Below are 12,910 nucleotides of genomic sequence, written 5' to 3'. Positions count from 1 at the left end.
CAGAATTCTCAGTTGACAAAAGAGGGACTTTGGTCTTCCTCCATGTACTGAGGTGGCCATAGAGGCTCTGTGACCTCCATCAGAGATCTTTGCATGCATCCTCATCTCCTGAATGACCAGGTTTTCTAGCAAGAGAGTGGATGTCAGAAAGGCAGAAATGCTGGTGCAGGCCTGAAGAGAACATGAACTCCAGGAGTGTCTCTCACAAGGGCTGAGCTCACCCAGGATGCCACCTGCAGAGCCAGGATGGAGCTGTGGGACATGGTGGGGTGTCAGTCACTACAGAAAGACAAACAGGACATGGCAGAAGCAGAGGGAGGCCCTCACCAGACCCTTGAGAAATGCCACACCTTCCCTGTCAGCTGCCTGAGAGGCTGTTTAAGCTTCAATCCCAGATGGCCCCTGATTATAAGGCCAGGGTCACTTTGGAATCTGTGCCTCCTCTCGGGCAGAGAATGACCCAGCAGAGCAGCAGCACAGTGCTTTTGGAACGTGTGAGCCCAGCAGTCTTTGAGTCTTGACCCACAAAGGTCATGTGGGAAGTTGAAACCCATCTTCTCTTGCTTTCTGTGCAGGTGCTTCTAGAGAAAGAGCAGGAGCAGAGTGCTTCATCAGAGATGCCATGCCAGACTCAGGGAGAGCTGTTCCCAGCCCGAGAGCAGGAAGAGCAGATCAGGCAGCAGGTGGAAGAGCCACAGGAGAATGGCCAGGTGAGCCTGACTGGCCAGGAGACAGAGGGAAGGGCAGGAAGAGGGGCATAAACCAGAGCTCTTGGGACTGGGGAGGCCAGGAAGTCCCACAGGCACTGAAAGCACAGGGCCTTGGAATTTGCAGAGATCAGCCCTGGGACAGGAGGTTTGCAATGGAAGCAGATGTGGGGAGGGAAGCAGAAAGAAGTGGCTGAATAAATGTGATTTTGAGGCTGCAAGAGGAAAAAGCTGAGCTTGATGGCAGCTCCCAGTCACTTGCTCTGCATTTGTGTGCACAGAAGATCAAGGCAGAGCCACAAGCAGAGCTGCCCGAAGCTCAGAGTGCCATCATGGATGTGAAGAGAAAGAACAGGGAAGACATGGGAAGAATTCAAGAGGAGAATCTCCATCAGCACAGGAGCCATCAACAAAACCAGGTGAGTGAAAGAGTGGCAGCCACTCCACTCATGAAGTGTCCTTTCCCTTCTCCTTTACAGTCTATCAAAGGACATGTGCAGGCAGAGCTGCAGGACTCTGAGGCTAGCAACAGGGCAAGGGAGAAGAGGCTGGAGGAAGAAATGAAAATTGTCAGAGAGAAACTTAATCGCCTCCCTCAGGCTCTAGAATGAGTGAAAGTGGGATGCAGTCACTGCAGTCACCAAACTGGTGGTTTCTGCCCTTCTTGCCTTTCCACTCAGAGCAGCAGGGAGTGGGGCCATGCCTCTGAGTGCGATCCTGCTCTAGTGTGTATCACAGTCACTCTGAAGGACATTTCCTGGTGTGCTCAATCTCCACTGCTGCTCTGTTCTTCTGGCCTATTCCTGCTGTCCTTATTCCTTCAAGTGTTTGTACAGTGGAACGTGGTGACCCAGATGGAGGACTGAAACAAGCTGTCTGTATCCCTTGTCAGTCTCTTCTTTGCCTTTCCTCACAGTCAACGACTCCTGGCTGACAGGGACAAGCTGTAGTGTCTGACTGCTTTGTTCTGTTTGACTTGAGGTGCGAGTGTTGACATCTCACCGGGCAGCCTGCAAAGAATTCCAGCCAATGTCTGGCAATGAAGGGCCCCAAGTTTGGAGTGAGGCACAGGAACAGTGCCCACCAGAAGTGCTCCAGGTCCAGCACATCATGGGCTCTGATCCTGCTGCCGCAGCAGCATCATCCCAAGGAAGCCTTTCTGTCGAAGCTCGGAGCTCAAGCTCGGGCAGTTACTTCATCTCCCTGAAAGAGGAGACTGAGAAGAAGCACCTGGAGATGCTGGGTACGTCTGGGGTGTTTCTTGTCTGAGGGACAGTGTGTTGTGGGCAGGTGTCAGCAGAGCTGTACCAAATGCTCCTCCTGAGTTTGGTGTCACAGGGCCATTTAGGACTCCCCAGAGGAAGTGCTGTGCTCCGAGGCAGCGAGAGAGAGCTCTGGGTGTTCCTGCTGCCTCTGAGGGCACCTTGGACTAGCTTGGGTTTGCCTGAGCTTCTCTCTCTGCTAAAGGTTGAAGCAGGGGATGTTCTGGGATCAACAGAAGGCTGTGACCTTGCAAATGATCTAGACAAGTCTCGTGTGCTAGTGCCAAACTGAACAGAATTTTTACTTTCCTAAATTCTCCTTAGACTCCTGACTTCGAACCAGTAATCAGAGCAAAAAACTTCACAGAAATGGACTGGTTTTGGAGTTTTGTCTTTTTGGTTGGGGACTTTTTTTTTGGGAGTGGGGCCATGTTTTTGTGTTGTTTATTTTTTGTGGAGGCCTTTTTTTTTTTTTTCTGTGGCGGGTTTTTTTTGTGTTTTGGGTTTTTTCGGTTTATGGTTTGTGGGGCTTTTTTAGTGGAGTTGGTTTTTCTCCATCCTGAAAGCACCCTTCTGCCCCATGTCTTACTGATGGCATTTTTATGACTGCTACTGTTACCACTACTACATCTGCAGTTTATTTTGACAAGAATGCTATCTTTTTGTCAATAAGAACTGTTTTGGAAGGACAACAGGTTACAGGACAAATAGAGAGCAAGAGATGTTTTCCATGTGCCCCCAAAGAAAAAAGCGATACTTTTGTAGCAACCTTTATTTAATCTTCTAGTTTTATGCTTATCAAGATGAGTCCAAGAGACGCATCCAAGTGGCATGATCAGATAAAACTGTACTACAGGCATTTCTCAGGAGAGAGCCTCCAGCCCAGCCATGGTATATTCCTCAGATCCATGGCACTTTTCCATACCCAATTCCCACTCTTTCCCATGACTGTTAGAATCCTACCCATTGGCCCAAGCCCTGCTCAGATCAGTCTCCAGGAAAACACATCAAGTCCTTTGTGATTCTGCAGCACAACCCAATGAATCTGCTTCTTGCCTGTAACAGCTGCCAGTGCTGTGCTCTCAGATAAGACCTGGTGGGGCTGAGACCAGAGCCCAGTGGATTCTGTGTCTGCTATCACCTGTTGGGACAAAAAGGGCACTTTTTGCCCACACACACCCTCGGTGTGGCTGATCTCAAAGCCCATCCTGTCGTGTCCTCAATGGGGGCAACAGCTTGTAAGAGGCTCAGGCTTGCTGTGGCTTCTTCCCACTGCTTGCCAGTGCTCATGCTTGGGCTTTGCCAGCCTTGATGTGCTAGCTGCCCTGCCCCTGAGGGCTGGAGGGACTGCAGAGGCTGCAGCCTTCCTTAGCTGGGAGAGGGGCATCTTTGAGCTCAGCCTGCTCATAAACAGGTCAGGCTCCTGATGCTGAAAGCCCCTTTGGGATCAGTTATAGCATGAGCTGCTCTGGTTTACAAATGGAAATAAATTCCTTTGGCCAACTGCTGAAAGGGTGGGGAAGATATCCTTCTCTCCTGGGAATACATCTCCCCATGCTTTGTTTCCTGTCAAGAGAACTCTTCAAAGGACTGTACAAAATCAGTCTCTGTGCCAGCCATCTGCACTGCAGGGCTGCCTGTCCTGTTGCTGTTGTGGTTGTGGTTGTTGTTACCCAGCTGACCACAAAGGGCTCAGAGCCCCAGACAGTGGGGCTGCCTTTTGTATCTCCTGGAAGCTGGGATCTCTGCTTTAAAGTCACCATCCCGCATTTTGTTTCCCTCAGAGAGAATGGTGAACCAGGAAAATCCCTTTAGGATATACACCGAAATGGAACACATTGGCAGCGGGTGAGTCCAACCACAGTTACTCCTGCACAGCCATGGCCCAGGTGTTCTTCTGGTGGAATGTCTATCCAGTGTGAAGTCAGGCCAGCTGCAAACATGTTCACACACTGGGGATAAGATGACCCCATCTCTCAGTGCTGCTCAGAATTTGTGAGTGTGCTCAGAAGGCATTGTCAGAGACATCTCCGTGCTGCCAAGGTCTTGCCTGCATCAAGGAACAGGACGTGGAAGATCTCCTTGTGTCTCAAGTGTGGGACAGCTCTGTGTTAATTTCCTTAGCATTTTTGTATGTCTCCAAATCATACTGCCCCATTAATGAGAAAAGAAGAAACTTGCTTGCCTGAAAGAGCAACCTAGCCACTATCAAAGCTGTGTGAGATAACAGTTCCCAAGAACATTTCTTTCCCCTGCTTTGCAGAAGGAAATACTCTGTGGTCAGGATAGGAACCACACAGTTTAGAAAGTGAAACCCAAGAGGAATGACTAAACTCCCTTTAGAAGTTGAACCCCAGTGCTTCAGAAACAGGCCCAGTGCCCATGCACTGGAGGAGAGGAAAATGCATCATCTGCCTTCCGGCAGAGCCCTCCTGCCTCCCGCAGGTTTTTGACACTTCCAGCAGACATCTCCTGTGTGGGCTGGCTTTCACTCTAGGAGCTGAACAGCTTCTCCTTTCTCTGCTTCTGTTTTGTTTCTAGGGGTTTTGGACAAGTGGTCAGAGCACTCAACAATGCCACAGGAGGAGAGGTAAATGTCAACAAGCCCCACAGACTCTGCTGCACATGAGGGCTTTCCCCTCTGGTGTGAGCTGTGGTTGGAGCTCTGGGCAGAGCTGTGCTGAAAAGGCACAAGAAGCACAGACTGGTGCCAGCCTGCACAATACATTTGGGACTTTGTCCTCCTCAGCTGCCAGAAGGAAGGCACGGAGGCAGCGGTTCCTTTCACAGAAGGACGTGCTCACTCACTCTCCATTGCTAAAACAAAGGTGGTGCCTTAGAGCACCTCACTGCTCTTTGGGGCTACAGCTTCAGAGTCCTGAATTCTTATTTCTGGCTGCCAGCAAATCCATCTGAAAGCTACTGGTAGTTCCTTAGCCACCTGCAGTGCTTCACTTGGGAACTGCACGTAGGGAGAGATCTGCAAGGTGTCCCTAAAAGCCCTAAGCCATGCCCATAGCCCAAGATGTATGCACAGAGTATTAAGGCATGGATTACTTCTTCTGAATCCCAAACAAAGCAGCAGAGAGTGTGGTCAGAGGTTTGTGGGTGATAGCTGAGACACCACTGTTACCAAGTGGACAAGGCAAAACGTCAGTGGCCCCACATGTCCTGTAACTGTCCCCCAAGGGAGCAGAGAAATGGGCTGTTGGAATGTCAGTTCCTAATTACTGCAGTGCCTAATCACAAGGCAGTTTGGCACAGCTCAGCTGTGTCATTGCAAAATCACTTGCTCCATGTGCGTTGTCGTCTCGTGCCACCAACTTCTCGAGTTACTGATTTTTAATGTCATTTTAGGTGGCCATAAAGAAAATACATCTTCAAGGACTGAGAACGAAGGAACTAACTGTTAATGAAATCATGATCATGAAGAAGTGTAGGAGTCCCAGTGTTGTGAATTATTTAGACAGGTGAGAGGTCATGGTCTTATCCCATCAAGGGGCATTTACATACAGCAAACATGAGAGGTTAAAAATCCACTTTGGTCAGTGGCAGAAAGTAGACCTGTTAATTTTTATTTATTCATATTTCTTTACTCATCTCCAATGGATGTGAGGAGAGTGCATCTTGTCTGCATGAGTTTTCCCTGCCACTTGTCGTTTGAAAATTATTCCAAAATTACTGAAACCTGGGTCAGCTGTATCTTACTAAGTCAACACCCTCAGAGTACATTGCCTCCACATTTTTTCGGGATTGATTTTTTAAAGTTTCTTAAATGCTGATGAACCATCCTAAAGTGGACTTCTCTTAGATCGTTGCCCCTCTTTGTCATTGCTGGGCATGCCAGGAAGACTTGGTGCTTATTTCCAGAACCACCATGCCTGACAGGTTTTTACCTGGGCTGTTACTAAACTGCATTTTTCACCTGCTGGCCATCTAAGACATCTCTAAGACATCTCCTTTTTCACTGCTGTGCCTTTCTCCTCCAGACTGCACAGACTGCAGATTGTCTATTCCTTTGATTCTGTCCTAGTCACAAAGGCACCTGGAAACAAGAAACTCGGAAGCAAAACATCAAGGTAGTCATGCATGTTTATCTCCCCGGCCTTGTTTCCTTCTTTCAGCTACCTTCTGGGTGAGGAACTCTGGCTGGTAATGGAGTACATGGATGGAGGCACCCTGAGTGATGTCATCCGCAAGACCTTCCTGTCTGAAGACCACATTGCAGCCATCAGTCGGGAGGTCAGCAATCCCATCTGTGCTTCTGAGGCCTTGGGCAGGATTGTCTGGGAACAGGGGCTCAGAACAGGAGTGATTTCATGTGCCAAGCTTTGTTTCTGTGTGGCTGGTATGCTATGGGCAAGTAAAAGCATCTCAAGTGAAAGGCCTGCCAGTGGCCCTGCACTCACTGTACTCAGTGCCAGTACTCTTATCTCCTACTGTTGTACTCTCGCTCCGCCTCTTGTATTTGCTGTTCCCCATCTTGCCTCGCTAAACTTTTTTCTGTCCTCACTGCATTCCTTGCCTGTTAAAGCAAAGGTGCTGGTGGCAGGATTTGAAACAAACAGCAAAGAAAAAAGTTAGACTCGATTCTCTCAGTCCTTAGCTAAGAAGGATAGAAGTGCAGCCAAAATGCTCTTTGCTTCTGAGCACATCCACTGCAGCAGGAGTCATCCTGGCTGGTTTGCAGGGGAAAGTCTAAAAGAGCAGGTGCTGTTGCTCTTTCCAAAGCTGACATGCCTTTCCTCAGAAAGGTCCTGCTCGGCAAGTGTTGGAGCAGCAAGCTCTTCCTCTCAATGGCACTGTGTTCTGCCATTACTCCCCATTCCCCTGGAGCGGGAATCTTTTAGATTCTTTGTTTCTTTCTCGTGTGATGAAATCACATCACTCATTTTTGCCCTCCTCTTTCTCTTTCCTCTCTCAGTGCCTGCAAGGACTGGATTTTCTTCATTCAAACAATGTGATCCATCGAGATGTTAAGAGTGACAACATCCTTCTCAGAACCGATGGCTCTGTCAAGCTGAGTCAGTAGATTCTTGGTCAGGTGCAGCGTTCCAGGGATGTGGGTGTGGGGCTGCTTGGAGTGACAGCCAGCTCCCCAAAAATGGTGCTGGTGGCAGCGCAGGGACACCCACTGTGAGCTGAGGGCGCAGTTGCCACGTGCACAGAGATAGGACAAGGAACAAGAAGTCAAGAGTAGTGTTATCCTGTGTGTGTCCAGGAAGAGGGAGGGAGCTACAAGTCTAAAGTTTCCAAAGAACAAAAGCCACTGCTGGAGGCAGTGTAAAAAATCGGGGGATTTTTTAAGTTGCCATTGTCAGGAGATTCAACAGCACATTTTCAAACCTCTACTGGGGAATTCTTTTGCTTGCTTTCCCAATTGCACAGAATTAAAATAAAACCAGTATTTTTCTTTCTCCTCAGCTGATTTTGGCCTCTCTACTCAGCTCAACTCTGAGCAGAGCAGACCGTGCTTGGTAGCCGGGACTCCTTGGTGGATGGCGCCTGAAGTGGCGACAGGTCAACCATATGGCCCCAAAGTGGACATATGGTCTTTTGGAATTGTGGGGATTGAAATGTTAGAAAAAGAACCTCCTTACTGGGACCAAAGTCATGCCTCGGTAAGCAGCAAATACTCACCGATCCCACTGTCTTTCTCACCTGTCCCATTCCCTGCATGCCATTGGACAAAATCCCATTGCCATCTGCTGGAACTACTTCCACCAAGGTCCCCTCTAAAAATGTCCCTGCAACACATCAGCATCTGCTGTAGATTTGGATACATCAGTGGTCGAACTCAAGCCTTACCACATGCAAACAAACTCCATTCTCAGGAAACACTTTCCTTTGGGTTATAAGTGGTTCCAGTTCTTTTGTCTGTGGAGATGGCCCCAGAAAAAGGAAACAAGCATCTTAGAACTTCTGTTATCTTTCCATAAATGAAGGAAGGAAACCCAAACCCAACAAAGTTTCTAAAACTGTAGTCTTTAGAGGGGAACCTAACCCAGTGTGCAGTTTCTTCTCACTGGGAAACATGCCTGCAACCTGGGCATGAGTGTGTAAAGGCCACTGAGTCTCTTCTGCTTCTTGTGCAGTGCTGCTGTACTGCATTTAGTGACCATGTTTTTTCACAGCCCAAGGCACGTTCTCTGTGTCACCAAGCCAGAGCCTGGTGATGTGGAGAGCCTGCCAAAACCTCCCGTTTGTTTCCTGGCACTTTCTGAGATGGGCCTACCACTAATGCATTGACTTGAGTAGCCAAATGAGCAGAGGGTGACCATAGGGATGGCACCTCTCCTTCTTCTGACCATGACAATTTTGTCTTTTGCTGCAAAATGGGAAGCTGCAATTTTCAGACTGCTGAGAGACAGAGCTGCAGGTGGCACCTGTGTGCCCAAGCAAGCATTTCCATCCCAATACACCGCAGCAGGCATCTTAATGTGGCTGTGTTGAAGATGAGTTTGTAAATCTTTATTTCCTTACCTGGGGATTACCTGATGGATTTTCTTTCTTTTCTTCCAATTCCCATTGTTTTCAAGAACAGCACAAAAAGCTTGATGAGTTTTGTTCTAAGGCACGTGTGCTTAAAGGACCAACAAGCAGTGCAGAGATGCCTTCCATGAACTAACCCTTGAAATTAGTTAGTATAGCACAGTCCCTCTTCCATAAAGCCTCTAAAACTGGTATGAATCCTCAGAGAAGTAAACATGCTTTTGCTGATGTAGTTCCCACTAACTAGGTCAGTCAATGAAATCAGCTGCCAAGGCAAGATCTGTGGGATGGTGGAAAAGCTGTGGCCGCATCAGGGTTTGGATTTTTGGTTGGGAAAGGAAAGTCATCTCTGGGTCTCTGTCAGGGCAGTAACTGCCACTGAGGAACAGAGGCTAAACAAAGGGATCTGGGAGAGCCTTAGAGATGTGAAAGCAGCAGGTGGAGCCTCATGGGTTTTTTTCTCCAGGCTCGACGCCTGATAGCCAAAGTAGGGACCCCAAAACTGCAGCATCCCAAGCTCCTCTCAGCTTTGCTGCGTGACTTCCTGAGCTGCTGCCTGCAGAGAGATGAGGAGCAGCGCTGGTCTGCCGAGGAGCTCCTGCAGGTAAAATGTGAAGGGGCTGCAGGTGAAACAGGCTCTGAGGGATGGGCTCCTCCTCCACTCAAGTCCAAGACATCAGATGAGCCCTCTTCTTCCTCACTTCCACTCTTGGGGCTCTTCAAATGAAAATGGTGAGGAATCCTAGACTGGGCTGGGCTGGCAGGGCCCTCTAAAGGTCCTCTGGTGCAAGTGTCCTGCAATGAGCAGGGACATCTTGAAAGAGAGCAGGTAGCTCAGAGCCCTTTCCCACCTGACTTGAAATGGTTGCAGGGACGGGGCACCTACAAGCTCTTGGGGCAACCTGTGCCAGGGTGGCACCATGCTCCGAGTAAACAAGTTCTTCCTTAGACCTACTCTGACTTGATCCCCATTTTGTTTAAAAATATTCACCCACATCCTATTGTAATTGGCCTAGTTAAAAAAGATGTCCCCCACGTTCTTCAAAGCCACTCTGAAGTCTTGGAAAGTGGCAATAAAGTCTCCCTGGGGCCTGTTCTTCACAAAGCTGAATAACTCCACCTCTCTCTACATTTCCTGAGAGGAGAGGTGCTCTGTTTTCTGTTTCTGTCACGCTCTTAGTTTTTTAATTTGGTGCTGTGTTCAGTTTTACCTAATGTCAAAAGAATTGAAGTAGAGCAATGCAGGGTACAGAGACATGAAATGGAGGTGCAGGAACCCAAGGAAGCCAGTCCCAGCTGAGCAGTCAGAGATTTGGCTGTGGGCAGGAGGGGCTGTGGGGGTTCACTCTGAGCCTCTGAGGGGCCCTGGTTTGTGCCCCCCAGCCCACCCTTAGAGGTTTCTGCCACAAACAGAGACAGCCAGGAGGGACTTGTCCCAGCCCCATCTGCTGCCTGGCACCCTCAAGCAGACGGGAACTGTGCCAGGGTTGCTGCCAGGTTGTGTGGCAGAGTGGGAACTGCAGGGCCCAGTGCCCCTGGGCTGGCCCTGCTGGGAAGGAAGGTGCCGACCAGCACACAAGGGGCAGGGCATGGAAAGGTAGACACTGCTCTGTCTCCCTGCGGAAATCAGCACAGTGCCTGTCTTACAAAGAGAGGGACCAATGAGAGGCTTTGGAGTTTCCTGAAAAGAAGAAACTCCAAGGACAGAAAGCACCATTTCTAGAGCACTGGCAGGGCTAAAATCTCAGCAAGATGAAGACACCTGTATAAATGGGTGAGTGAGATTCTGGGCCAGGTTTGCCTGTGATGGCAAAATCCTGCACATCAAGATGGAGGTGTAGACGGTCCCATTGTTCCTCTTCCTGCATCCTTCTAGGGGCAGGAGCAATCCTGTGAAGCACTGAGCTCGGAAAGTCATGGTTCATTGTATTTTGTTGATTTGGTTTTTTTCCCTTTGGGCAGCATCCATTTGTAAGATATGCTGAGCCTGCGTCCAGCCTGGTGCCACTGATTGTTGCAGTGAAGAGGAAGGAGACAAAAATGTGACAATCACATCAGGACCATTTATTTATTCCTTAACAGGTTTAGAGTAGGATTGTAGGTTAGGACTAGGATTAGGATTAGATTAAGGATTAGGATAAGAATAAGGATAAGGATAAGGATAAGGATAAGGATAAGGATAAGGATAAGGATAAGCATAGGCATAAGGATAAGGATAAGCATAGGCATAAGGATAAACATAAGGATAAACATATGGATAAGGATAAGGATAAGGATAAGCATAGGCATAAGGATAAGGATAAGCATAGGCATAAGGATAAACATAAGGATAAACATATGGATAAACATATAGATAAGGATAAGGATAAGGATAAGGATAAGGATAAGGATAAGGATAAGGATAAGGATAAGGATTAGGGTTAAGGTAAGGGTTAGGGTTAGAGTAGGATTGTCTAATAGGACTGCAGAATAGGATTGAAAATCAATAAAGTTTCTGAAACCACAACTCACCTTGAAGATCCCCTTCCTTCTCACTCTGCGAATGAACTCCAGAATTCCATCTGAATTGTCTGTTGTTTCTTAAAGGAGGAAAGTGAAATGGTGTCTTTGGTATGGTGTCAAAGTGGGGAAGGATCTTCTTCAGTCATCCTCTCCAGACCAGACTGCCTTTGGAATATGGCCCACTGGTCAGTTTTTGGCCATCTTTGGTACTTCTATTTGAGGCAGAAAGGACAATGGCATTTGCAGGCAAAAGCAAAGGAAGAATGGGGCAGCCCAAACATCTTATGCAGATGCAGGCCTTCAGCTGTGACTGGAGAGCATTGGAGCTCCTGCCACTTGGACTTGGATCCCTAAATGCAATAATCTCTTTGGCTGGAGGAAAGCCTTGATCAAGTGAGAAAGCAGAAAGATCAGAGAGGGTGCTCGGGAAGGTCTCCTGTGGTGCAGAGCTGTCAGCACCTGTGAGGTGAGAGCGGGCCCGGCCTTGCCCGGGCTGGAGCCCCAGCTGAGCCGCGGCCGAGACAGGGTGGAAAGAGGCCCTTGGAGCTGCAAGAGGCAGCAGCCGGGCCCTGGGTGCCTCTTCCTGGGAGCAGGCGAATCCTCTGCCCTCAGAGCCCAGGTGGCAGCTGGCTGCTGCCAAGGGGAAGCGCAGCCGTGCTGGGCACAGCCCAGCCTGGAGGCATTGGCCATCTGCAGTGTGCCCAGGAGCAGAGAAAGGCCAAGGGCAGCCAAGGGCCGCTGGGCTGGCGGAGGATTCCTCCTCTTCTGCTGGCTGCCCTGCAACTCCTGGCAAAGGCCAGCAGTGTGTGCAGCACTCTGGGCACCAGGGCAGGGAGCCGGGCTGCTCGGCAGGCTGGAGCACAGGGCAGCCTCCTTCAGGCCCGGCACTTGTGCCAGGGGAAGCGAGACCAGCGTGAGGCAGGGACAGCTTGGCAGGGCCCATCTGCAGGAGCCAGCGCCTCACGCAGCTCTGGGAGGAAGCGCCTGCAACCCTGCAGTTCTGCACTGAGCCAGAGCAAAGGTGTGACATGCAGAGTGTTTGGCAGAAATATGCAGGCCCACCAGGCCAGCCTGCTTTGTGCTCTCTGGCGCACAGCAAGGGCTGTGCAATGCAGCTCTGAGCTCCTGGGAGAGAGGCACATCAGGGATTTGCCTGAGGCTTGTGCTTGAGGAGTGAACTGATTTGGCAGGGGGCAGAAGGGTTTCAGTAGGCAATTTGTGTTTTCTTCATTAATTTCTGAAAGAAAGTCATAATGTGCTGCACACAGGTAGGGTTATTAGAAAAGAAAGACCTTATAAAATCAGGCCTTCCTATTGCTATGTTTGCTCAGTTATCCCATCATAAAAAAACCCCAAACAATATTAAAAGTAGTAGCAATTTTAATTTATTATTTAAAATAAAAAAAATTAAAAATTGGTTATATTATATTTGATTAAAATAAGGGAGAATTTGGTTCCAATAATAGCACATAAGCAAAAGATAACCACGGAGTGTGGAGTGCAGGGCTCTGGGACCCTTGCCAAATCACGTACGAGCTTGCCAAGTGAAGATTCTTCCTTATATGCCATCTGTCAATGCCATCTCCTCCCATTTTCGATTCAGCACACTTCTACCTCCGTCCTCATTATCATCTTTACCACGCATGTGCCACCACTCGGTTTGGTGGTCGCACAAGTCTTTGGGGGTCATCTGAGGAAGATTTTGTAGTCTTCCTCTTTGTCCTTTAATTCAGCTTTGCGTTACACATGCCCACCAAGCCAATACAATGTAAGCCAAAACTAACAAAATTACTGCATTTAGGCATCAAGGCAATAAATCCCTTATAATTAGCATTTTCCTGGGACACAACCAGAGTGTCCCTTCTTTGTTAGTTTTTAGCAACCATTATCTCTTGCTTTCCTCCTGTTCCTGAACATCTGCGGGGAGGGGGGGGAAGGTAGAGCCCC

The 12,910-nt window shown here is 48.9% G+C and overlaps 1 protein-coding gene across 1 annotated transcript; it reads left to right on the top strand.

Annotated features, from left to right (window-relative positions):
* The first annotated feature begins 1,817 nt into the window (after positions 1-1,817).
* On the top strand, positions 1,818-10,507 carry LOC131569191 (serine/threonine-protein kinase PAK 3-like). The gene is made up of 9 exons (XM_058821396.1): positions 1,818-1,950; positions 3,754-3,817; positions 4,511-4,559; positions 5,327-5,439; positions 6,094-6,211; positions 6,894-6,993; positions 7,394-7,590; positions 8,928-9,065; positions 10,424-10,507. Exons 1-9 carry the CDS (start codon positions 1,818-1,820, stop codon positions 10,505-10,507), a joined length of 996 nt encoding a protein of 331 aa, XP_058677379.1.
* The last annotated feature ends 2,403 nt before the right edge of the window (positions 10,508-12,910 follow it).

This window comes from Ammospiza caudacuta, chromosome 29 (genome assembly GCF_027887145.1).
Source record: "Ammospiza caudacuta isolate bAmmCau1 chromosome 29, bAmmCau1.pri, whole genome shotgun sequence".
NCBI lineage: Eukaryota > Metazoa > Chordata > Aves > Passeriformes > Passerellidae > Ammospiza > Ammospiza caudacuta.
The sequence above is the reverse complement of the archived record's forward strand: the minus strand, read 5'-3'. Positions and strand labels throughout refer to the sequence as shown.